Consider the following 25,820-nt stretch of genomic DNA (forward strand, 5'->3'; position numbering starts at 1 on the left):
TACAGAAAACAAATAAACATTGTTGAATAATACTGAAAGAGCAAAGTTAACACAGAGAAGAGCACAGAACAAAGCAGAGAAATGCAGGTGTTTGGTTCCTGAAATCCTGCCAGTTTTTGTGCTGTTCCTATTTGTTTTCCCATTAAATATCTCCAAATTTTTTCCTTTTAAGATGCTTATTTCAGTGCTGGCACAGGGAAGGTTTATAATGTAGTTGAGGCAGCCCTGGGGTGCCAAATACTTTGCAAACAGAGATGCTCAGTCGTGTTTGGCCCCAGTGCTCAGGCCAGAGCTGCTTCTGGCAGAAGGAAGGAGGAAATGGGTGAGTATCACACATGTGGCTGGGACAGGTAAGATCCAGTTCAGGTTGGATCTGTCGAACCATAATGAGCAAACCTGTGAGAATGGGAATGTCCTCTACACAGTGATCAGTCTCTCTTTCTGGAAACAGGGTGCATTAAAGCACAGATCCCATGTGCATACCCTGCCTTGCTTAGCCTCCCGAAAAACCCAAAAGGGGATCCAGCTTTCTCAACAAAGCTGTGTCCTTCTCTCCCTACCTGTGTACTATAGTGGCAGGACACAAAGGGGTGATTCTGATATCAGATCCCCCTCAAGAAAAGTGAGCAAGAAAAGTGATGAAGAAAGCCTTAAAATTATTGTTGGACTTCTTTGTACTTTAGGGGAAGCATTTGCATCAAGGAAAAAAGTAATTAAATCTCACACAAAATGGGCTTTCGATTACTGCCTCTTTAGAAGGAAGCAGACTGAAGATTAATGGCAAAGAAATCAAAGTCTTAGAAAGAGATGGGGGAGGGAAATGATGTTTAGGAAATATCTCCTACCAAGCTAATTTCATTTGAAATGAGAACAAATGGCAAGCAGCAAGCTTTTAAAAAAAACCCAAACAACAACCAAACAATCAAGTCCTTGCCATTGTTTGTATCCCCTGGTTGTAACTTGACAGTAGTTCTTTCCCCAGTCTGCAAACCTCATTCACCTAAATAAACTCATTGGAGCTCGAGGGCTTGATTCATTTCTCACAGATAATGAAGTTACTGGAGTTAAGCCAATGTAAAATGGATACTGGAGAGAAGTGGGAAGATTTGGAACAACTTGTATCAGTAATGATTGCAAGATTACACCTTCTCTTATCTGTTTATGGTTTTGATGCAGTTTGAAATTGATTTAACGTGACAAAGAATTGCTGAAGCGTTGCCATCAGCAGTACTGTTAACACACCTTGTTTAGTAATGAAGTCAGTGTTTTCAGAATGGCCAGGAAGATGCCTGGGAGCATTGTTGTTACAGTTAACTTTTATTTAGATTTGTCATCTTTCCAAAACACGCCTTTTTTTGCCCTTCAGAACAATAGCTTTCAATTCTGTTTCTCATTAAAAACAAAACAAAGCAACACCCTTCCTCTTTCAAACCTGAAATTCATTCAGTTCAATTTCTCTAAAGAAGTAATTTTAATTGTGTGTTTTCAGGCATTATAAACAGTGAGGCAGTGATTTGTAAAGGAATGAATAGAGTCAGCTCTCAATGATCCAAGGTGGTTTTGGGGAGCGCTAATAAGGAAGAAGGATAATGCTGAAAAAACATAGCTTAAACTTAAATGTAGGGCTTAAATACTTATCTTTAAAGTTAAAGCATAGGATGGAGCTGTAAATTAAGATGGAAAGAATGTTATTTTTAGCATTGCTGTGCTAACCTGCATCCCAGATAATTCCTTCTGATACTTGGGAATGAGCTGTTGATGGTTTGTACCTTCAAACTGTCATAGTTTGGTGCTAGAGAACAGGAGAGCAGCTGCAGTGCAGGAGAAGCCTGAGCTTTGTCACTTGCTCAACACAAATTCTGAGTGTCAGAGAGCAAAGGAGTGAAATGCACAGTGTGAAACTCACTCCCATAACATTTGATAACATCTCCAAAATTTCTTTTTGCTCTTTTTTCTCAACTGTTCCCTCTCCTGCTGTGCAGTTCTGCCATCTCATCCTGCTACAGCCGAGTGTACCAGAGCCTGGCCAACCTCATCCGCTGGTCTGATCAGGTGATGCTGGAGGGGGTGAATTCAGAGGACAAGGAGATGGTGACAACAGTGAAGGATGTCATAAAAGCTGTTCTGGATGGAGTCAAGGTACATGAGACAAACACTGTAAATTTTACTTATTTACATGTATTGTATGAACGCCCTATTTCTGCCTTCAGTAAACTACCCCTTAAATCAACTGTTCCATAAGTTAAATGTTCCTTCTTGGAGTGCTGGTTAAAGACTAGCACAGTTTGGCTCTGAATGTGAATTTTTAGCATGCTCACCCTGGCATTTGGATGAATTGGAAGAAGCAATGAATCTTTATTCAGCATTGCATTAAATTTTCAGCGAGTTATTCCCAGTCTCCCATGCAGATTACAAGACCCGGGTTGCACATTTTCTGTCTTGGTAAAATAAAATGAAAATGCTCCCTGTCAATGCCCACAGAGAATGAAAGACTCCAGCTCCATCTTTTAAGAGAAATTTCAAGGGATTTGTCAGTGATACATCATCACTCTAAGCAGCTGGATTAGGGTGTGGAACAGGTGATGAGCTAAACTCAGTTTCTTGGAGATTAGTTTTACTTTGCTAATGGAAACATTTAACAGAAACCTTTGTATCTATTGTCAGACCTGCTTGTAGCATTCCCTCCCTGTTTCCCCCTAGGAAAGCTGTTGGCTTTCCTTCTACCTCCTGGTAAGGTTCTTGTACCCATTATTTCTGTGTCCCAGGCTTGTCTCTGGGCTGGTCACTCACCTGTCTTAGCACTGCAGGTACAAGTATCTTTGACCTGGGCTTAGGGCACCAGTGGACAGACTGTCACATCTCCTGGGCATCTTATTTTGGAAACTGTAGAGGAAGTTAAAGCTCTTTCAAGAGCAGGGCTGGATCTAGTGTAGAATGCTTAAATCGACTACACAAGGAAAGTTGGGATAGAGACTGTACTTTAAGAATTGCAGCAGGTGTTTCACCTGGAATTATGTATCAGGAACAGGCATCTTTCACCGTACTCAGACTCAGTTTTATGAAATGGAGCCAAATCTAAAAATGAAGTAGATCTCCCAAGCTTTGACTGTCACATTTTCAGGCCTCTTGGTTTGGTGTCTGCATCATCTGGCTATCTCTTTAATGTTACTCACAGATACTAAAATCTACTATTACTTTGTGAGCCTTTTAAATAAATATCTTTGAAACAAATAATTTCCATCACTCAAAGAAGATGGATTTTCCAGGATTATTTTGCACAGTGTGCTCTTTAACTTTAAGCCACACATTATAAAAATAAAGCTGGTCTTAAATTTGCACAGCGGGAGAGAGGAAAAGAGTTGAGCCTAAAATCTCAGCTGCTGTTAGCGCTGGAATTCAGCAACAATTTGCAGTACATGAAAATCTGTGCTGTGGTATCTGAACTGTAATTCCCCAGCAAATGGTGAGTTCTCTCTGACTGAATCTGCACAATCCCATGGAGAGATGTGTTGTCCCCAGATCTGGAAGAGAGTTCTGTGGTCTTACTGCAGGAGACTTGGACACACGTTGTCCTTTGTCTTCAAGCAATATTTAAACCCTTGGTACCTGTTGCCTTTCAGTCAGAGCTGCATCCCGTGTGGATTGGGGGAAGCTCTCAGGGTGGGGAAGATCCTGGATGTCTGTTCATGAGCAAGCCCAGGCTGGGAGCAACATGGGCATGTCCATGCAGTGCTGATCCTGATCTGTGCAGCCCTGCTCAGCAGCATGGCTGTGTCAGTCTCTGCTTTGTTTTTAGACTGAAAGTTATTTTGGCCTTGGAGTTGGAGCTGGCTCATGTCTGGTCAGCCTTAGAGCAGATGTGTGGCTATCTGAGGAGATGGGAGAGTGTTTGCCCATCAAGAGGTCAGCATTTGGAAGCAGTGTCCTCTCACCTCCTGCACAGCAAGGAACAAGGTTTATTTTAGAAAGGCCAAGCCACATTTCAGATCTGGAAGCAGAACTGAGAAGATAGACACTTCTCTCCACAGCAGAGCCTATTTTGTTTTTCTGGCAGATCACTCAAGATCCACTTCCACATTTCAGTGCTTACTTCTTTATTTTCAGAACTGAGCATAAAGGAGTCTCTTGTTCACCTCTGTTACTTGATACTTCGATCTCAGGTTTTAGGGCCTTGCTAGGCAGGAAAAAAAAATCCTTGGTTTGATTACATAACTTCCCAAAAATCCATCTCATTGTGGAATTTCCAGCTTGCTGAAGTAGCATACTTTGTAGAGAGGCTTTAATTATCTCTAATTACTGCTGCAGGAATCTCTTTCCTTGCCGATAAGGAATAGCATAATGTGCATCTGGCTCAGTTGTGTGCTGATTACCTCTGTGTGTATGCTAAAGATTTTGGCGTGATTTCCAAATGCTAGTTCTCATTTGGGGATAGCAGAGAGGAGAAACATTCAGGGTCTGGTGATATTTGTCAAAGTTTGAAGGGAAAGTGATCCTCTCAGGTAATGGCAATCGTGCATTGCCTTGGTGCCTTTGCTGGAAGGTGCTTAGGGGTTTTCTCCCCCAGTCCCAAAGGTTTGAATCATTCTGAAGATACGTTTGAGCCAAATTGGATTGGTTTTCTCCCGTTTTAACCTACATTCACATATGGTGGACAACTGTGTGTTCATTATGACTGGCAAAATAGGAAAATGGAGCACTCCAGCCCTGAGAGTCTGGGGCTCCTCAGTGCTGCTGCAGCACAGCCACCACCACAGTCTGCAGTGTTGGCCTGCCTTTGGTTTAAGGTGGTGAAGAAAGGTCAGGAAAAGGAGACAATACCCTTTCCCTTCCATAGCCTTTTCAGAGGGATGTTTAAGGAGTATTTTGGCTTTTGGTTTGAATGCCCATATATTCCATTTTTCTTCTTGTGCTCCTGCACGTTTGCAGTCCTTTGTGGCCACTATCCAAAAGGCCCACAGGGTCCAGCCCTGAGTCTGTTAAAGTGCATGAGGGTCTCCAAAAATCTCTTTAGCAGTGGAATTTTGTCCAGGGCGCAGAAAGTTGGCAATCCCTTGTGTCATCACTCAACTCCATGATGCCAAATGCAGCCAAAAGAGTCAAGTGATGTTAGTCATCAGGGCACTTCTCAGAACATGCTGTTCCTTGCCAGGGCTCTCTGTCCCAGCAGGGACATCTTCATAGCTTTAGTCCCCATGTACATCTGTTTGTGCTCCCTCTTCCTTCCCGCTGTGTGGGATGTTCCAGGACAGCTTCTGGAATGCTGAGTGTCCTGGTTTTGGGTAACCCAGTGTACGTTCTGTTGGAGCACCAGCTCGCACCAAGAGTGTAAGTAGAGCATGGAGACCAAAGTCAGCTGTGGTGGACACTTGGATGGTGTTTGCACCTTGTTCCTCATGCTGTGTGTGTGTTAACCCATGGAATTTCAGCTTTCAGTAGAGCTTTATGTAAAACTACCAGAACTGGAGTATTTTCCTTCCTCGGAGGGATGATGGCAATGACGTTCCAGTTGCAGCTACTGCATTGAGAGAGCAATGCCAGTTGTTTCCAAGCTCCATAGAGAAGGACACGAGTATGATACTGGAATGATGACACTGTACTTCAGGCTGCTTTAAAAAAAAAAAAAATTGATCCTTTATAGTTTCCTTTGCGTAATATGCTGGGAAGCCAATACTGGCAGGAAACACTGCCAGTTTTCCAGCCTGCCTGTAACAGGGGCATGTGTGTTTGTATCTGTGAGCAGGAGATCTATTTGTCAGCCTCAAACATCCATAAAATGTTCTCTCCATCTTCCTGGCGTGAATGATTGTTGCTTTGACTGCTGGCAGACTTAGAGTTCAGGATTATCATGCCCTTATCTCTTTATCCAGAGCCTTATCTGCCTATAACAGAGACACTGCAGTAGCTCCTTGAATGATTAAGTCTTCCATTGCTAATGTGTTAAAAGGTGGCTTCAGGGGAAGCAGGCCTTTTCGTAAAGGTGTTCACTGTTAAATTTTTGGTCGGGCATTTTACAGAAAACTTGCTTTTTGAAACAAATACATTCTTATTTATAAAATATAAAGCAATTATTTAATGCTGTTTTTGGCTAGGTGAAATACTCCACTGGGTAAGACCGTTTTGTACTTATATTTATGTATGTAAAGCCAATTTACCATTATCTAGGGTGTTGTGTGGTCTGGAACACATTTGTGAGATAGAGGAAAGAGGAAGCGCAGCAAAAAGACACACACGTGGGTTTGTGCAGAATCCCCACACATTCAGGGGTAATGAACTTCACTCAAATAGTGCCAAACTTCCTCTGGATGCAGCCTGCTCCTTAGCAGCTGTTCTGCATCATTTCTGAGGCTCTGTACCAGACTTAAACCCAGCTCAGCTCTGTGTCCATGCCATCATTAAGCCATAACCAAGAGTTTACTGCAGTAGCATCCCTTTGTGTTCTAGGATGTTTAAGTGCAGCATTCAGCAAATAGTGATTATTCTCTTTTTCTTCTCTCCATCCATCAGGAGCTGGTCAGACTCACTATTGAAAAGCAGGAGCATCCCTCTCCCACAAGCCCAGTTAAACCCAGTTTACCAGCATGTAAATCTGACAGGTGGGTCACTGATTTCTTCTGTGTGTAGGACTGATATAGAAGGATTATTTCTGACTACTGACAGCTGAGTTAAATCATTCAGCTATTCTTCACAGTGGGTGGGTAGTGTTCTTTATGTAGCCCCATCCATTTCAGTAGGATCACTAAAAGAGAATATGCTATGATAGGAAAGACACCAAAATCTGGCAGTGAGACACCCCTTGTGTCACGTGCACGCTGTGCTCTGCATACACATGGAATTCCACCTGCAGATGCAAATTCTGCCTTCTGCTCTAGGTGTCTGTCTGATAGCACATGATTTAAAATAGGTTTGAATTTGTCATCAGGCTGCATTCCAGCTGTGGTTTATGATCTACAGTCTGTGTTTTGCATGTTGCAGCCCATCAGAACTTCCCCTTACCGACCGAGAAATGGAGATCCTCAACAAAACAACTAATATGACTCAATCCAACGAGCTACTGACTGACTCCATGGATGAAGAAGTTGCACCTCCTAAACCCCCTCTGCCCAGCATTCGTGTGGCAGAGAACAGGTAATGCTGACCAGCCAGCTGAGTGAAGAGCACCAGTGCCTCTTACCAGCCTGTTGGTTTTTAAACAATCTTGCAAAATGTGCCCAAGAGAGGAGGGTTAGTATTGCTTCTGAATTTCCAGTCCTCCAGAGTAATTGTTCCCTGATCCTGGACTTTGCTTTGTGTTCTGTCTCTCTTACCATTTTTTGTGTGTTTTCCTCCTTCTTTTTATGTGAGGATAGTGCCGTGCCCTGACGTCCACACATGAGAGGCATCACATAAAGCCATAATAACCTAATGTAAAACTGTGTGAATTCCACACTTAGAACTGTCTTGGGCTGCTGTATCTGATGGGAAATGTTCCTCTAACCTCGGGGGGCAGTTACCAACCTGTCCTGCACAGCCAAGTTGTTCTGCTTTGCCTGTGAGCTTAAGAGTGAAAGCCAACAGTGTGTGAAAAAAATCTTGTGCTTGGTTCTTCTTACCCGGTTCTACGAGTAACCACATGAAAGTTTCTGTGTTCTATTTTGAGAAGGAAGAGAAAACCCCCAGTTTGCAGGTTTTTGTGTGTGTGTGTTGTTTTTCTTCTCTAGTACTGGTGCTAATGGCTGGTGTGAAAAATACGTGTCGTGTTAATTTGGAAATGCGGCATCAAGGTCTGTGGCTGACAAAAAGAATCACATTTCTGTGTATTTTATGAATTCTCAAAGGTCATATAAAAATTTCCTGGTATGTTCTAAGAACAGAGTATGTGTGCCCTTGGGAACTTCTCAGGCTTGACGACTACCAGAATTATGTGTCATTAGAAGCAAAAACTAAAAGTCAAAGGGTTAAAGTCTCACAAGTTACTGCAAATGTGTGGGTCTGACACAGATTCATGCCAAAACATGGGGCCCTCACAGTGCACGTGGTGAGAGAGGCTCTGACCCTTTTGTTCCCTGAACTTCACCAAGAAAGCAAAGGCCAAAAAAAAAAGCATTTTCCTGTCCTGTAAATTTGTGAAACTTTAAGCATTTTTCAGAGCTGGAAGGTTTGAGGAGGGGAAGGGACTTCTCTGAATGGAAACAATATTTGGGTCAACCAAAACATTTAATTTGGATTTTCACTGCTTTTTTTCAGGAAATAATTACCATGCTAATTATCTGGATTAAAAATACTTTTTAGAACAGCATTTGTTTTTGTTTGAGAAATACCAACTCTTTTCCAACCTTTAAAAATAAATCACTTAACAGGACTTTACCTGTGCGAGTATTCTTAGGTTGGTATTTGTTAGTGGATAAATTTTGCTGAATAGCTGCTGGCTGACAAAAGCTTTCTGGAAAACAACTTGTGAAGCCTCTGAAAGTCTTTTTGCTGGAAGAGTGATGGAAGCATAAATTCCTGTTGTGTCTTGCAGCCCTCCACCAGCACTGCCCCCTAAAAAACGTCAGTCGGCGCCTTCCCCAACCAGAGTGGCTGTTGTGGCCCCCATGAGTCGAGCTACCAGTGGGTCCAGTTTACCTGTTGGGATCAACAGACAGGTAATGGCATAAACCCTTTGTGAAAGCCAAGGGAAACGTGCTGTGAACTGGAGGAAAAGCTCAGGGAGATGCTGTGACCTGCAGCCACACAGATCCCTGCACGTCTCTGCTCGTCCCAAGCAGCCCAGCGCAGGCAGCCTGCAGTGGGAGTGGCAGTGGCAGGAGCAGCAGTATCATAAATAATGTGAACAGCTTAATTTTTTTTTTTACAGTGTTGTTGGATTTAATTAACAAATTGCTACAAACTTTGTTGCCTTGAGCGGTAGCAGAGTGTGAGGATGGGAGTGGTTGAGTGTTGCCATGTCCAGTAGATCAGGGGACAGCAGCTGGCTGAGCTCCCTGAGATCTCACCAGGGTTTCCTCACAGGCCAAGGGAGCACGTGGCTGAGTGAGATCAGAAGTGTGTCTTCATCCAGTCACAATTTAAAACATCTTTTAACTCAAGCAGTAGTTTGAGCTACTGCTCTGACCGCTGCTGGTGCTTTGAGGAAATTTGTACATTTTTTGGTAGAAAAATGGAAAAGTTGTGTGTGTTAATCACATTCCATTTCTTATGCTAGTCTGGGGTTTATGAGGTTGTAAATGGCTGGGTTTGCTTTACACATTCAGGAACTTACTAGCTCAGCAGTGAGGACCCGAATCATATTAAATTGCACAAAAATCAAATCTTGTCCTCATCCCCTAAGCCTCAGCTCTGGCTTAGGGAGTCTCTACAGTCATTTGGCTGACCCAGATAAAGCTGTGGCCACTCTTCAGTTCAAACTACAGTCACACTAAGGTTGTTCTGATGGAGTGGGAGTAGTTGAGGGGTTCACTCGCAGGTTAATAAGCTTGAGGTAATTTCTGAAATGGGACTACAGCCATAGGCACAGAAAGTTGTATCTCACTACAGTTTATTTTCCCTTTGCACACACCTGAGCTAACCAAGTATTTGCTAAAGGCCCAGGTATGTCCTAAGAGATCTGGCAGTGTCATTCCCTTGTCTCAGTGTCACAACAAGCAGTCATCAGACACATGTAGCTGTGAAGAACTTGGTAATCGTCTCAGCATCTGCAGTCCAGTGTGGGCCACAGCAACCCCTGCTTGAAATCAAGAACACACACAGCTCCCTGGCATGGGTGTTTACCAGATCAGAGGGTTTCTGTGTTCTCCATGAGCTTAGTAAGGGCCAGCAGCACTGATCCTCTCCCCTCCTGTGAGGTTGTTGCTCTTCGAGCTGCATCTTCCTCACTAGCGAGCTGCCAAGAGTGATGATGATTTAATTTTTTTTTTTTTTTTCAAATCCTGAAGGATTTTGATGTTGACTGCTATGCCCAGAGGAGATTGTCAGGTGGAAGCCACTCCTATGGGGGGGAGTCTCCTCGCCTGTCTCCGTGCAGCAGCATTGGCAAACTGAGCAAGTCTGACGAGCAGCTCTCCTCTCTGGACCGCGACAGCGGCCAGTGCTCCCGCAACACAAGCTGTGAAACCTTGGGTAAGAGGGACTGGTGGGGGGGCCCTGTCCCTCTCACTGGGGAGCTGCCACAGCTGAGGTGCAGAAGTTGATGTAGTAAATGCACTGCACTTGCAGCTGTTGTCCTGGAGTTGCTGCAGGCAGTTCAGTGCAGAGCTGTTCTGTCCGAGGAAAAAGCCCAGGGGGTTGTGTTTCCTTTGCTGTAGGTGGTTGTGCTCAAACTCAATTCAGCTCTCAAGTGGAATGTTCTCTTCATTTCAGCCCTGTCTGCAGAAATGACAGTCCTGGTAGACTAAAGCAATGTTGTTTCTACATGCTAGAAAAGAAAATAAAAATATAAATATGACACAAATTATGTCTGCAGTCATCTACCCACTGACTTTTTGTTATTTGTTTGCTAGTATAAAGAATTAATTATGAGTTACATGAAGTCTGGATGTTACAGAAGGTGTAAAAAGATGGTCCCAGCTGCAAGGAAGTTCCACTCTGATTAAAACGAACTGATTAATTAACTGATGGAATGGGTGGGACGGAACTGAGAAGGGCTAAGCAGCAAAAGAAAGAAACTAATCCATCATTCTCTTGTTTACCCAGATCAATCAGATCACTATGATCCAGACTATGAATTCCTGCAGCAGGACCTCTCCAACGCTGATCAGATACCTCAGCAGGGGCCAGGTATCCTCAGCCCATTGCCAGAGTCCTTGGGTGAGTCTGGCTCCCCTTTCCATGGACACACTTTCCAGCTCCCGCAGGGCAGCTCTCCTCCACTGGAATTCTGCAGCCTCTCGGGAGCAGCACAGCCAACAGAGACTCCTCCAGCTTTACCAGAGAAGAAGAGGAGGAGTGCAGCCTCCCAGACTCTGGATAACTCGGGCTGCAGGGTGTCCTACGAGAGGCACCCTTCCCAGTACGACAACATCTCCGAGGATGACCTGCAGAATGCTGTGGTTGTCCCATCAATACCCTTCACGCCCTTTGCTGCTGTTCTGCCTTTCCAGCAAGGAAACTCTTCAGGACCAGTGGAATTCATTGCTGATTTTGCTGCTCCAGATTCGAACAGTGACCCAGAAAAGCCGCCACCTCTGCCAGAGAAGAAAAACAAACACAGTAAGCAAGTTCCTGTGGTTGAGTTTTACTTTTACCTTGCAGTTTTTGTGCTTCTGATCATCACTAAGTAGTGGTGATAGTGGTAATGCTCTTGCTTATGTGAGTCTGAGTGTCAAAAGCAGTCAGCCAATGTCAAACACGTGGAAGGGAAATGTCAGACCTGTGGTGGGCAGGGAGTGATTCCTGGGGCCAAGATCGATCCAGGCCCAAGGGATCTGGAATCACACAGCATCTTCGTTACTGTAGTGAGACCATTTTACTTCTCTGTTTACTTGAATGTGAATCTTTGAGGCACTCTACCTTGCAGATCTTTCTGGTCTGTTCTCCCTTTTTAAGTCCATTCCCTCCCCCCTTCCCCAGTTTTGTTTTCCCATTGCAGAGAAGTGTTGGGTGGTGTCCAAGAGCTCACAGAAAGGACTGCTTTTCTGTCCAAAACCCAGCCTTGCCAGAGCAGTTACTTGGCAATAGGAGCACAGTCACCCACATAGCTGTGCAAGACAACACCATTAACTGGAGTCCAGTACTGCTGTTTTGCTACGGGATCTCATTTCCTTTGGATGCCTTAGAATTTCCCACATCATTAAAACAAGCCAGCCTCTAAAAGCAAAGGCTCCTGTCCCCAGCCAGACTCCTGGCACACCAGGGCTGACCACATCTCAAGCTCACAACCTTCTTCTGATTTCCTTAATGTTCATGGCTGAAAAATGTGAAACCTCCTTGCCAAACAGGCAGCCACAGTGCTCTGCTGGGGAAGGCTGTGGACTACACAGTGAGATCCAGCAGATACTGGTTTACTGGTCACTGGCTGGCTTTGCAGTGTGTGTTGCATGAGGAGGTAATGTATCCAAGATCTGGATGAAGAGCATTACATTGCACAGCTGGCAGCCCAACAGGAGAGCTGATTGAAAGTGCTGAGTTGGCCTTCTGGCTCCTTACTGCAGTTTATAGACTTCTTACTGAGAAGAATTTTTGCCCAGAAAGGTTCTGGACTCCCTGTCCCTGGAGGTGTTCCAGGACAGGCTGGATGGGACACTGAGCAACCTGGCCTAGTGGAAGGTGTCCCTGCCCATGGCAGGGGGATTGAAACTGGATTCTTTAAGGTCCCTTCCAACCCAAACCAGTCTAAGATTCTGTGATTCTATGGATAAGGTGGGAATGAGATGTGGTGTCACAGTGTATTCTCTCCATTCCTTTGTAGTGCACTTTGTCAGTTACTTCTTTAAAAATATGCCTTGTCTAAAAGCATTTCCATTATCTCTAAGTGACCAGTCCTCTTTAGTAACCCTCAGGGATTTAACTCAGAACACAAGGCTTGACTGACCTGAAAGTGAGGGTCATCCAGTTTCCCCATATGCAGGAAATCTCTTTAGTTCCTCTCTGGTAATCAAGCAGTTAAAGACACTAAAATGAGCTAAAAAAGGAGCTGAGATGGTTGTTTGTGGACAGCAGAAAGGAAGTAAATGGTGGCACAGGGCACAGCCAAGGCTGGTTGTTACGGCTTGTGCTGTTTAAATCCTCACCTGCAGTATGAGCAGCCAGGGGCTGTGATACAGAGCATGTTAATGCAGGCTCAGATCCTTGTGGATCTGCTGTTAGTGATGAGGAATGGCTGTTACACCACTCAGGCTGGGATGGATGCAGGGAGATGCACTTCTGTGCACGTAGGCAGCGTCAGTGGAGGGGAGATTCCTGGCTGAATCTTGGGTAAGAGGCAGTTTGACATTTGAAAGAGAGATCTGGGCTGTTTGCTTGTCTTTAAGCCCCGTGTCTTTGTTTTCTGGTATCACACAAGATGTCAAAGAATTACTTGAAAACAAGTTTAAAAGCAATCTGCATTATTACCTGAGCACAGCTTTAACCTCAGTACTGAGGCCTTGTGTGAATTTTCTTTGATGTTGGATTAGAGTTAATTGTAATCTGGCACTATCAGAAATTTGGGGAGTATTGATCAGATTGCATTGTTAGGAGAGGTAGGAGCTGTGACCTAATGTGTTGTCAACTCTGATGATTTGATAAAACATCCTTGCTGCAAAACTTGGGCTGATACCTGACTGGTGCAGATTTTTTTGTTGCGTTCATGTAATGCTGAGAACTTGTTTTAGATTGTCTTTACTCCACAGTACATCACTCCACAGATTTGTGGTTGCTAGTTTTACTTTTATTTTCAGCATTTAAAAGGTCGGTCAGACATTACTCAGGCTCTGTGGTGACACCCAGGATATTTTTTGCCCAGAGGCTGATGCATGTAGATATTCTTGTGTAATCACACAGGGCTGCTTCCACAACCCCAACAAGCTCCTGAGATCTGGAGGAGATGCATGGATTTGCTAAAAAGATCCAGAGCTCACACAAATGGGGCTTGGTTGTAGTGCCTTTCTTGTGGGTCATCTTTTGGTAGCTGTCAGGAAGTGTTGCAGCAGAGACTCTGGTGGTCTTTTTACTGGTAATATACAGAAGATCTGCTTGAGTTAACCTTGTGTATTGCTGTGAGCTGTGCTCAGAGGGACCTCCAAGAGTTGACTTCTGTATAATTTAAACAGAGGAGTGATAGGGCTTTTAGTCTGACATGAGTTACGGTTATTTTACTGTGCTGTAAGAGTACACATTACTGTGCTAAGGGCAAATTACTCCAGACTTCTTGAGCACCAGCATCGTGCTCCTGCTGAACAAGACACAGACAGGGAACAGCTTTTGCCATTAAGAGCCCAGAGTCAGAAATAACAAGATCCTTTCCCCAAACAGCTTGGAAACTACTGGTGAGGCACTTATTCATGTTTCCCTCCCTGTCAGTGGGAACAAAACGCAGCCTGGTGCCCAGTGAGCAGCTGGTATTTAACTGCAGGAACCATGCTGAGGGCAGGCTGGGCTTAGCCAGCGGATAATGTGAGCTCTGTGAAGAACAGCTCTCCTCCCAGAGGTGACAGCAACGACTGGCTCATTTGACCTTGACTTCTCCAGTGAGTTGATGTGTGGTATAGCTTAAGAATGCCCATTATTTTGGCTCTTGCACATGCACACAGATCTGTTGTGCCTGTTCCCGGTACAGCTGCCAACAGCACCAGGGTTGGGCTGGGCTGTCAGCGAGCCCTCCAGGGGCATGCTGCTGTGCCTCACCTTACTGCAGGTGTGCCTTAGTGCTGATCATCTCCTAAAAACCCCTTTAGACTCCAGCAAGCACTGGTCCTCCCCTGCAGCTGAGTGCTGCTTCCAGGACTGGTGGCTGCAGGGAGAGCTGGGTCCTGGGAGAGCAGTACCTGTGACTTCTACCATATGGGCCGAACTGGTGCACGCTGGAAATCCCTGAGCAGCTTTAGCTCCTTCAGAAATGACAGCCAAGGCACTGGAAGCAGATTGCTGGGAAGGTGTTCCTAGCCTCAGTCTGAGATTTCATGGTTTTTTTAATTTCACATATTTTCTGTCTGGGTTAAGGACTGACATAAGCTGGGCATGTGGTGGGAGAGGTTTCTCTGTCACGCCTCCCTTCTCTCCTGGGGTGCTGCCTTGAGACTGTCACTCCACCCCAGCTGCTCACTGGGGGGTTGCAGCCCCCATCCCTCCCTCTGCACAGTTGCTGCAGGGCATGCAGCCTGAGCTGCTGATGTAATTTCCCATCTGTTTTTTAAATTTCTGCCTTGTTAAAAACCAGGGTGGAGTGGGGGAGAGAAGACCCTTTGCAAACAGCAGTCACAGGAGTGGTCTTGCTCTCCTACTGTGCTGTTCAAAATTGGCAGGATTCTGATGATGCCCATTTTGATTTGCACTCTGCAGTGCCTGCTCGTGAGCCAGGTTTGTATTTCACCATCCCAACTGTTTTTCACTTTGCCTTAAAAGAAAGATGACAAAGTAGAGGCACAGACATGCTCACCTGCCCAGGACTTGTTGTAACAAGCCAGGCAGAGGAGCTGCCATGACGATGGGATGCATTAGCCCCATAAAGAGCTGAGATAAAAGAGCTCTTCATTATTCCCTTGCAGATTGAGTTAAGGCTCCTGACAGCATTCAGGCTCACTGCCTTGAGTTAACAGTGATTTAATTTTACACAAGTGTCTAATGCAATGCCCTTTTCACCAACACTTCCGAGCTGTGGTGTCATTCCAGTGTTTGGTGTCATTCCAGGAGCTCACAGCTATCGATCCCCACTGGTGTCTGCAGATGTGGGTGTTCAGTGAAGCACTGGTTTTGTAGGTGACTCAACGTGAAGGGTTGATCTGAATTCAGCAGTGTCTGCTGCATTGTGCCAGCACTGCCAGGCCTGCCTTCTTGGCTTTTGTCCTGCTCAGTTGATGAGCTCTCAAAATGTGGTCTTTCCCTCGAGCTCTTGTCCTCTACACTTCTGCAAGGACTCCTGATCCTTAGTTCAGTTTTGCTGCTAGAGAAATGTCTTTCATAAGCCTCCTTTTGATCTTGTCCCCAGAAGTTGTTGTATGATACCAGGGCTTTTTCCAGGGCCCAGGTATTAGTAGGAGCACCTTAGCCAACTGAATCACTGATACTTGAAAAGATAATGCAACATGGAATTTAGTAATTCCATGTTTCCTACACCTTCACCATGATTCCAAATGAACATGCTTCACTGTGAAGTGGTGCTGGGAAGGAGCAGGGAGTCTGAGGGAGGAAGAGAGGCAAGGCTCAGGTGGCAGGGAGAGTTGGGGGTCAGAATTCTAGCAGCTTTGGCAGAGCTGTGCAGGACTGGCTGTTCTGCAGGACACTAACAGGTTGTCCAGTGGCAGGCCTGTGGGGTCACAGGATGGGGACAGCAGCTGTTACCGGTCAGGACTGAAATCCATCAGCTCCATTTCCTGCACTCCCATTGCCTCGACCTGGTTTTTTTCATCATTTCTTTCTTTCTTTTTTCTATTTTTTGGACAAGGGTTATAATTCTTTCGGGGAAGGGCAGCTGTGTTAGCTCCGTTTCTAAATGGAGTTTAAAATATTAGAGGAAATCTGAAAAAAGGTGCCCAAGACAGGTGCAACGCAACTCCTTCCTGCTGACACATTTGCAGGGCTGCATCCTGTTTAAAGGCTGGCCCGGGGGTCTATGTTGGCAGGTGAACAGAGGACTTTGCCTTGCAGCCAGTGTGGGAACCAGCTTCATGATGTGCAAGTCCTGCATTGTGCTCGTTGTATTTATAGCTTTCACTGAAGTCATCCACTCCTTTCAGCTGTACAACTGAAATGCCAGCAGAAGCTGAATAATTGCCACCAAATGACCAGATTTACAAAAAGTGACAACTGCTTGTTTATCAGGAGGAAGGGAGGGATGACCACAGGGCCTTGTGCATGACAGCGTGTTTACAAGAAGGCCTTGGCTAGTCCTTTCCATGACACTTAAATACATCTTTTTATCCTGCTCTCAGGTGTAAAGAAGAGGGTTCTTTCTTTGTTTTACGTTATTCAGTACACTTCTGATCCTTAATAATGGGGGTGGGTTTATAGTAGTCTTTCTATGGCACTGGATGTCATCCTCCCCCTGCAACACTAAAATGCACCAGTAACTAATCCTCTGTCAGAGCTGCAGAGGCTGACCTGTGTGGGTTTTTTAATAGATTTTGGAAGGATATTGTACAGATGGAAAGGTCCTCTAGACGAGGTTTGATCCCATTTAAGATTTCTATTGAGCCACATCTCACACAAGCTTGTGAATCAGTTGAATTTGAAAGTTGGAGATGGTAAGTTGCTTTAAAAAGGGATGGGAGCAATGGGTGTTGGATTTGAGCTAAGGAGGCAAGAACACGTGGTCAGTGGCACTTTTAGAAGGAATTTTATACCAGTATTGGCAGTGGCATTTAAAGAGCTGAGGGAGAGGTACACCCAGTCTCACAGGTAGGTGTTCTCTGATAACAGTTTTATCAGTTTGCTAGAGTGGAAAAACACTGTACACCTCCTGGTTCTAGAAATCTTGCTGACTGCAGAAATGAGACTTACTATAAACACAAGAATTATTACAGATTTATTGTCAAGGTTGCGTTGTTACACTCCTAAAAAGCAGACTGACACTGTTCTGGCTTTTTGGTGACTTTGGACATCAGCTGTTGAGGAATGTTCTCAGAATTGCCATGGATTGTGTGAGGATTTGGGCTAAGCATCAGTAAATCAGACTTCTCAAGTTGCTGTTCGGAGACCTCACTGGTTCCAGAGTTCTGTCAGCTGTGTTTGTGGCCTGGGATGGTGTTTGTTGTGTGCTGGCTCACAGGATGGGATACTTGGATCCTTTCCTGCAGGGTGGATGGCAACTGCTTGAGCTCCCTGGGAGCACAGCGTGGGTGTCCCTCTGAGAATGAGCAGCTGCCTGCTGACCCTCAGCTGGGGCTTGCAGACCAGGGGCAGTGAGTGTGACCTCTCCTTGCCTTGCAGTGATGGCCTACATGCAGTTTGTGGAAGACTACTCAGAGCCACAGCCATCCATGTTCTACCAGACCCCTCAGAACGAGCACATCTACCAGGAGAAGAACAAGTACCTCAGGGAAGTCTACGGGATCAATGACTCCTTCATCAGCTTAGACCCCTCTCAAGATCTGGCACCTCCTCCTGCTCTCCCACCCAAGCAGCGGCAGCTGGTGAGTGACACCTCAGGGACACCTGGCAGGGCCACCAGGCTCCCAGGAACAGCTCTGCTCCTCCTGCTCCTGGTTCTGACGGGCGGCCGTGGTGGGAGGATGTCTCACTGGTGTTACCACATCGTGCTCCTTGTCAGGTTGTGAACGTGGGTTTAGGCATTTTGCATCATTTTTGCTGCTTTCTAACCCCATTGAACCCCATGTTCAGACTGTTCCCCATAAGCATTGAAAGTCCTAAAATGCCTTAAAAATGAAACGTTCGTCTGCCACATGGCAGGGCTGAATCTTGCCAGGCTTGTGTAACAACAACTGCTTGGAAGATTTTGACACACTGAGCAAGCAGAACGCTTTTCAAGAGATTGCTGCACTGTTGTTCCCACTCCTGTTTTGAAACTGTTGTCAGAGATGCCACTAATAATAACTGTTTAAACATAATAGCTGCTTTTGTGTTAGGCACAGACCTTTGGTATAGCCACTACTTCACTTCGTACTTTATAGCATGTTTCCTCCACATTAGTCCCCTTGTGTGATTCAGGATTTTACCTGTTTCTCAGAGTTCTTCTGCCCCCCCAGGCTGCCAGCACAGAAAGGCACATCCACATGTGTGTGGGTGGTGGGTTTAACAGCACAGAAAGGACCATTTTCCATGTGGGGGATGAAATCCTGGCCTCAGTGGTGGCAGCAGCAGTTTTGTTTCCGACCTCGGTGGAGGTGGAATTTTGTCTCATTTCCTTTTAAAGGTTTTCCTTTAATTTCTTTTTTTTTTTCCTTTTTTCCCAGCTCCAACCTAAGGCATTTTGTTTATATTAATTATCTTATTTGTTCTGTTAAAAAAAAAATTCTTTCATGCTGCTGGAGCTTACTTAAATTGGCCATGGCATTATCAAAATGGGAGGAAATGTGGGAACAGAGCCATGGTCTCACCATCATGAGGGTGACTTTTGCAATATTTCTTCGTGTTATCTGTGCTGAAGTTTGAGTGTCCCAGAGTGTTACTTTTTAACTCTAATTTTGGGATTTGCACAACTACATTCCTATGATGCAAGTAGGAATCCTAAAAAGATAAAGTGACGTTATTGGCTAAGCTCAACTGAGTATTGTGCATTAATTCTTTGTGGGGATTAGACCTTAAATGCTTTGCAGGGACACTAAAGAGTCTGCAGGACTCCTCTCTGGAGGATCAGGCAGTTCTCCAGGGTCTGTGGTCCCCATCAGTGTGACCCTTGCACTGTCACTTGTACCTTGCAGTCCCTTGCCTGCCTTCCCCTCCTCGAGGTGGCTGCACTTCAGTGATGTTTGCAGAGGTGACTTGGGCTGCACAGTCATGATCAGAGTCTGCAAAGCACAGATTTACTGCAGCCATTGTGCAGAAGGGAAATTCTGCTCCTGTCCTGAGTTTGTTGGCTGAAGCAGAGCATTTCTGTGCTTCCCTTTAATCATTATCTGGACAGCCACGATGTCCCTGCTTTGCCTGCTGATACCATCAAGGTGTTGCTTGCAGTTCTCCTGAAGCAAAGGTTTCTTCAGGTGCAACCTCCCACCCTTCAACCCTGTGTTGGGAAAGAGGTGCAAGCAGGTGATGGCTTATTCAGCAATCCCTGTAAAAGCCACCAGACTCTTGTTCCTCTGCTCCTGCTGCCCTGGGAGTTTTTGATTTGGCAAATCAAATGGGCATCAGCTTCTCTAGCAGCAGCAAGTTTTGCTGGATGGACTCCTCTGTAATATAATAATGAGGAAGTCCTTTCTTGTCAGCTTCAGATCTTAATCAAAATAAGATTGTATGTTTGCATTGTATGTTTTATTCAGCGAGTCTGAGAAAGCCTGAATATACCTCATCCTCCCTCAGTCTCCTTACTATACCAGGATTCAGGAGAAATTCCTTGCCAGGATTTATTCCAGTGTAATAGCTGCCTCCCATGCAAATTATTATAATCTTGGATTGGACAGAGAAATGGCAGGACATCACTGTCACCCAGTCTCCCAGCAGTACCAGTGAGGACCCATAGCTCACACTGGAGAGGCCAAGTTCCCAATCTGCAGGTTGCCAGAAAAAAATCGTAGTGTGCAAGAATCATGTGCTTAGAGGCAGTTCCTCCTTTGGGCATCTGCCCCCACGCCACGGGGAGAAAAGGGCAGCGAGGAGCAGCTTGTCTGTGCCAGCAGCAGCTGTCCACGGGTGAGCGGGGAGGGGGAGGCAGGAGTTCATTTTTTAAGGGATTTGTGAAACAAAGAAGATTTGAATTGTGATTTTTGTCGTGCCTCTTGAGCTCAAGAAAGGCATATTGGTGTGTCTGGCTGTGATGAACTGTATGAATAGCTGTTTGTTTAGCCAGCCATTATATGCATTGTTTAAGTTAGCGTTTCTTGCCCTTTATTCATCGCCTTTTCTGTGCTCTCTTTCTCTGTGTCTTGTGTCTCCTGCTTTCTCCCCCCTCCTCAGCAGGCCTCCTATGCTGCCTCTTCTTTCTCTTCTGTCTCCTACTGTGTCCAGCAACCTAAAGTGCCCTTCACCCCCGAGGACTGCGGTGCCACTCAGGGCCTCACTATGTCAGTCTCTAACTCCTTTCTCAGCCGGCACAGCTCCTTTCCTGTGCACTCGGTGAGTTCTCTCCGCTCTGGAACACGTGGGTGTTGTCTTACTGCTGATCACTTGTGTGCAAATTCTGTGCTTGCCCTCTCAGCTGAAGGTGGAGGTTCCTTTGGGGGCTTTTGAGCTGCTGTAGTAACCAGCCAGGTGGGAAAAACTGTGTAAATCTCACTAAGTGTAAATCTCACTAAGCGAAGCCAGGGGAGGTGTAGCTTGCTTTATATTACGTGTCCATGTTGATGTCTGTAGTGGGGGACTGAGGAAGGAGAGCTGGCCTGTGTGCCCAGGCACACTCCTGTGACCTCTGTGTGCCCCAGGCTGCACACTAGAACTGCAAAGTCTTTTTGTCCCATTGCATAACGCCAGTGATGTGGATGAGTCAATTAAAGGCTGCTGTGTGAGCCTGGCCTTGGGAGAAATAACAAGATGCTGTCCCCAAAATCCATGGGTTTAGTCAAACACGTGGAACAGTGGCTGCAGATCCTTAATTTTTTTTCTAGAAAACAGCCTCTGCTAGCTGTTCCATCTCATTTTTGCCTGTTTTGCTTCCCTTCACATCTCCATGGTCCCAAACAAGCTTAGTTTGCTTGTATGATTTGCTGATGGATGAGCAGGGTTTTCTCTTCCTACGGCACTTCTGAGCAGCCTGAAGAGAGAATGGCAGGAGGAGCTGGAAATCATTTAAATCAAAATAGTATTAGAGCACTGCTTGAATCTCTGATCAGCTGCTTAAATTAAATGGTAGTAATAACACAGTGTTAATATGAAATTAAATGCAACCATGGGATTCTGTCAGCTCATCAGTGTGGGGCTCGTTTGCATGTAAAACTATGTGGTTATGCTCTGATTGCCATGTGATGACAACTGAGAATACACTATTTTTTGACAGTGACCTGGATGTTTAGTAAATTAGGCTTCTTCTGGAGAAGGAATTATCAGAGAAGACTTGAGAAGATTCAGAAGTGTTCAATTAGTGTAATATTAAATGTTTGAAAACAGTATCCTCCCACTGTGCCATTGCTATCTTCCCATTTCAGCACTTACTCATTCTTTAAAAATTAGTGATAATCATTGGTCCAAAGAAGAAGAAAGTGTTCAAGTGCTTTGCAAGTAGAGCTGCTTCACAAGCCAAGAATGAAAGCTTTTGGCTTCTACTTGTGTGAGAGAGAGCAGTATCACAGCTTTGCTGCACAGATGAAAAGGCTGAGGGGTGGCAAGGTTAGTGTTTGCATAAATTTGTGGTAAACAGTTCTAAAATTTGAACTAAAAGTCCTGAATTGTACAGGTCTCTTACTTGGTAGTGGTTCTAGCAAGCAAAACATGGAACTGTAGGACTAGATAAAAGTACTTGACTATTTTTGATTTAATTGAGAGGCTATAAATATGATTCTATAATGTTCTAAAAATATGTGAGCACTTTGATTTTAAAAAGCGTCCTCGTTGGATTAAATGGTTGCTACCTATTAAATTGCTCTGACCCGTTCCCATCTTACTTTGGACTACATTACTGTGAATATATTATTTTAAGAAATGTTAAAACTTCATTTAAAAATGCTTAAGCATTTTTGCAAGGATCTAGTGAGGGGTAAAATAAATGGCTGGAACACGAGGAACAACGAGAACAGTGAGACAGTGCACTGTCAAATGCACAAAGGAAATAAGGAATTAAAAACTGTGACTTTTCCATTAGTGCCTTTAAATTAGGATAATCTCATAGTTTCTCATTACTCTATCTGGTCTATTTTTTTTTTTTTTTTCACAGCCAAAAATGAGATTTTCACTATGAAAGTGTCTCTTTGAGCTGCAGAATACCAATGGCCTTACATGCATCATAGCTGACCCATGTAATACCATAACCATGGTTTATCCCATTTCCCCTATCCCTAATAAGACAGAGATGTGAAGCAGCTGTGGAGGTTTGGATCCCTCCCAGGGTGACACCCTCTGTCAGCATGGGAAGGACAAGAGCCCCTCCTGCAATCTGCTCTGTGGGGTTTCACTCCAGGGACGCCACGAGCTGCACCAGTAACTTTAGGATGTTGTTCTGCTCCTCATACTCTCATGCCTTCATTTCTCCTCTCTCCCTAGAGAAAGGCCACTGAAGTGAGTGCTGGTGAACAATAAACCTGGCAGAAATCAGTGTTAGCTCCCACCAGCCCCAGTGAGGGAGTCAGTGCCAGGGAGAGCACACCTTTTAGGTGCTGCCAGCTGAGCATTTGGCCTCTTGTGTACCAAGATAGCAGTGGTGGCTATCAGATCTTCTAAAATTATATGTCTCCTACATAAATTGTTATTCATTCTGCACAGGAAGCAAAAACCTCCTTGGATCAATACCAGGAAGTCCGAGCTGCTAAACTCGATGGCTGTCCACTGACCCAGTGCCAGAAAGGCCCTGCAAATGTAGCCAATTTTCAGAAAGTGCTCTGTGCTTTTTTTCCTTCCCTGGAGACTGGCCTGGGGAGGACACAGGAGTCACTCCCAGAGGGAGGACCTGGCCCTGTACCCATCTGTTCACATGCCAGCAGCAGGGAAGCCAAGCCTGCACCACGTTCTGCTGGTTATCCCCTTAGCTCTGTGCTCCAGGTGAAGGATTAGTGCCTTACTACTGATTTACACGGCTCAAAAAGACTGTTTTCAGACAGCACAAAAGAGGTGAAGTTGCTTAGAGCATCTTTTAATTTTTAATGCATGAATTTTTTTAGAGCCATGACTCCTTTCCCTCCAATCAGCACTGCAGAGGCTGTTGCAGCCCAGCTGCCACCTCTGCTCTGTCAGCCCACTAATTGTGCTTTTCCCTCCTTTGCAGGAAATTGTGTCAGAGATAATAGCTTTTACTGGATAGAGGCAGATCTTGAGCAACTGGATCAGACCTCATAGGTTTGGCAAGTTGAGCTGTTCTTTAACCGAGTCTGACTCGTGTCTGGCCTCTGTGCCAGCAGGGGTTGTGTTGGTAGTGTGGGCTGGTGTTTTAAGGAACTGCATCATGTTCCCCATCCCATGGACAGCTGAACCATTAAATCCCACACTGGGAGGACAACTGGATTGTACTGTCAAGAATCATTCAAGGGATTCCCACCTCTTTTCAAAGTACTAAGCAGTGGGAAAGGAGGTGTGCAACAGGAAGGCACTGTCCTTGGTTACGGCTGGCTGTAATTTCTCTCTAGCCGATCACCTCCCTCCCTTCTCGTGAACTCAGAGCTGCTGTCCCTTGGTTTAATCAATCCTTTGCTGTTTGCCTGGAAATGGGTGGGCAGGTATCCGAGCAGCAGGAATAATCAGATCTTGAAATCTCATTACTTCCTGGCAGCTGGAGAACTCTGCACTGATAGAGGAAATCATCCGGTGACGAGCTCCACTGCTGCCCATCCACACATTTTCCACCAAGGGCTGCAGAAAGTCTTGTGGAAGCTTTTCCTTGCTGAAACGAGGAAAAGTTGTATCTCCAGGGCATATACAGCCATTAGTGGAAATTTGGCTGCATCTTCCACTGTGGAGAAACAAGTTGCCTTTCTCAAAATGTTGGGTTTTTCTTAATGTTTTCTTTTTAATTAAGAAACTTTTCCAGAAACCAATTGGCTGTCAGATTCCAGCAGAAGGCGCAAGTGATTTCCTTATGAAAGCTCCAGTTCAGCGCTTCTGTTCTCGCTTGTTCCCACCATTCTTGAGCAAATTGAGCAAGTGCACAGAAAATTCACAGCAACTGTTTTTCTTTCTTGTGTGTGTGCTAACGTATGTTCAGGAAAAGGGGGGTCAGATAAGTGATTAAAGGCGTGCACCATGCAGACATGTGCTTCCCATGTTTTCCATGCCTTGCTCCCATTCCTGTAGCTCACTTCCAGCCTGCAGCACACCCCAGGCTCTGGCCCTCGCCAGAGACCGAGCTCTTTTCATTCATATGGTGGGAGCCTCAAACAAACCACGGCTGGCAAGTCATAATGTGTTTGGTTCGTTCCTGTCCTAAGGTTTTGGCTCCTTAATTTGGAGCAGAGGGAAGGGGGGTTGAGAAGATTTGCATCCCTTTAACCAGCTGCTCTGTCTTAGGTATTGTTTTGCCTTTCCTGTTTAGCATTCCTTCTGTGTTTGTGTTCATTTCCACTGCCCATGGCAGCCTGGACACTGGTATTAATAGTGCTGTTGCCTGCTGGCATCACTGGATTTTGCTGCTGAAAACCACTTCCTCTGGTAGTTTATACATTTTCCTTGCATTTGGAACACTGCAGATCTCTGTAGTTTTTCTAAACAGTCCCGTGTTGACTTCATAGGCCACACACCCCATGTTTTTGTGTGACTGACTTTTTAGAAGTCTTGTCTTGGTCTCCACACTCTGTCTTTTCCAGATCTGCCATCTTGATCTGGGGGTTGTTTCCACAAGCTGAAAAGTTGATGCTGTAGGTGCAACTGAATTGAATTCTCAGGATATTTTCCAAAGAGGGATGCATGACAGCATGGTTAATAAATCTTACAAATGTTTTCTTCCCCTGCTGCACCCTTATTTGTTTTGTTGCAAAGATGTGCAGGAATCTTTCCCCCACAAGGAAAAGTTTGGATTTTGTGTTTTCTCGTGTAGAAGCCAGGAGACACAACAATCCCCATCCATCCATCTACTGTGCTAACCACCAGTTAAAACCAGGGAGGTCAGCTGTGCAGCCAGGTCAGAGGCCTTGTTGAGAAACATTCCAGCCCGAGGAGTTGCTGCCTTTCCTGTGGCAGTGCTTGAAGCCATTCTGTTGGCAGCTTGTGTTTCCAGCCATTCATTGCAGGAGCATTTCCTTCCTCATTAGCAAAAGTACCTGGAAGCCCAGCATTGTGTCATGAGATAGGAAGTCTTTTCCAATAGTTGTCTGTGCAATTATATTCTTAGGGTGTAACGACTTTGCAACACCCAGTATTTTGTGAACATAATTCTGCACTGTTACAATTTGGGCATCCAGTTCTGGCATGTTGCCTACATCGTTCCCTTAATAGCATTAGCAGAGGAGATCTGAAAGATTGATCCTTTCCTCTGATAGCTTCATATTTTGGGAGTTTGATGCTCTACCTGATCTGGGAGTGTCTGGCAGGATGGCAGATTAATTTGGCAGATGTCCATAGGGTAACTGAGAAGGCTGTGCTTAAAAGGTAAAGACTGTGTCTGCTGATGCTGCAGATGCTCTGTCAGCCATGTAATTGAATTCAACTTTGGATTTGGGTTGGAGACTGCTGTAACTTGCAGCCACTGACTCTCTGCATATATACCCCTGTGTCCCTGTTAGCTGTGGTCAGCCATGCCTAGTGAGTGGGAAGAAGCATCACTCCTGAAATAAGTTTTCTATTAGAGTGCTTATCTCCTGCCATCTAATCCAAATAAACAGCCGGAATGTCACTGACCTTTGGGACATCCTGGAACACGGCTTCTAATGATGGAAAGCTGTTCTGAGATATTCACCCTTGCAAAAAATCAAAGGCAGCAAATTAAAAAAGTTGAAAGATGCTGTCTCTGGGAGACCTCT

General features: G+C 45.1%; 1 protein-coding gene across 5 annotated transcripts in view; it reads left to right on the top strand.

Annotated features, from left to right (window-relative positions):
• The window catches only part of RAPGEF1 (Rap guanine nucleotide exchange factor 1), an 82,279-nt gene that overhangs the window by 37,203 nt on the left and 19,256 nt on the right, over positions 1-25,820 (top strand). For 4 of the 5 annotated variants that reach the window (XM_082295439.1, XM_082295442.1, XM_082295443.1 and 1 more), the window contains exons 4-11: positions 1,983-2,139; positions 6,505-6,593; positions 6,973-7,125; positions 8,501-8,624; positions 9,915-10,098; positions 10,672-11,187; positions 17,542-17,744; positions 20,185-20,343. In XM_082295439.1, coding sequence (XP_082151565.1) covers positions 1,983-2,139; positions 6,505-6,593; positions 6,973-7,125; positions 8,501-8,624; positions 9,915-10,098; positions 10,672-11,187; positions 17,542-17,744; positions 20,185-20,343 — 1,585 coding nt within the window. The remainder of the gene's footprint in view (positions 1-1,982; positions 2,140-6,504; positions 6,594-6,972; positions 7,126-8,500; positions 8,625-9,914; positions 10,099-10,671; positions 11,188-17,541; positions 17,745-20,184; positions 20,344-25,820) is intronic. The other variant, XM_082295440.1, reaches the window with a different exon arrangement.

Source organism: Coloeus monedula (assembly GCF_965178545.1).
Source record: "Coloeus monedula genome assembly, chromosome: 21".
Lineage (NCBI taxonomy): Eukaryota > Metazoa > Chordata > Aves > Passeriformes > Corvidae > Coloeus > Coloeus monedula.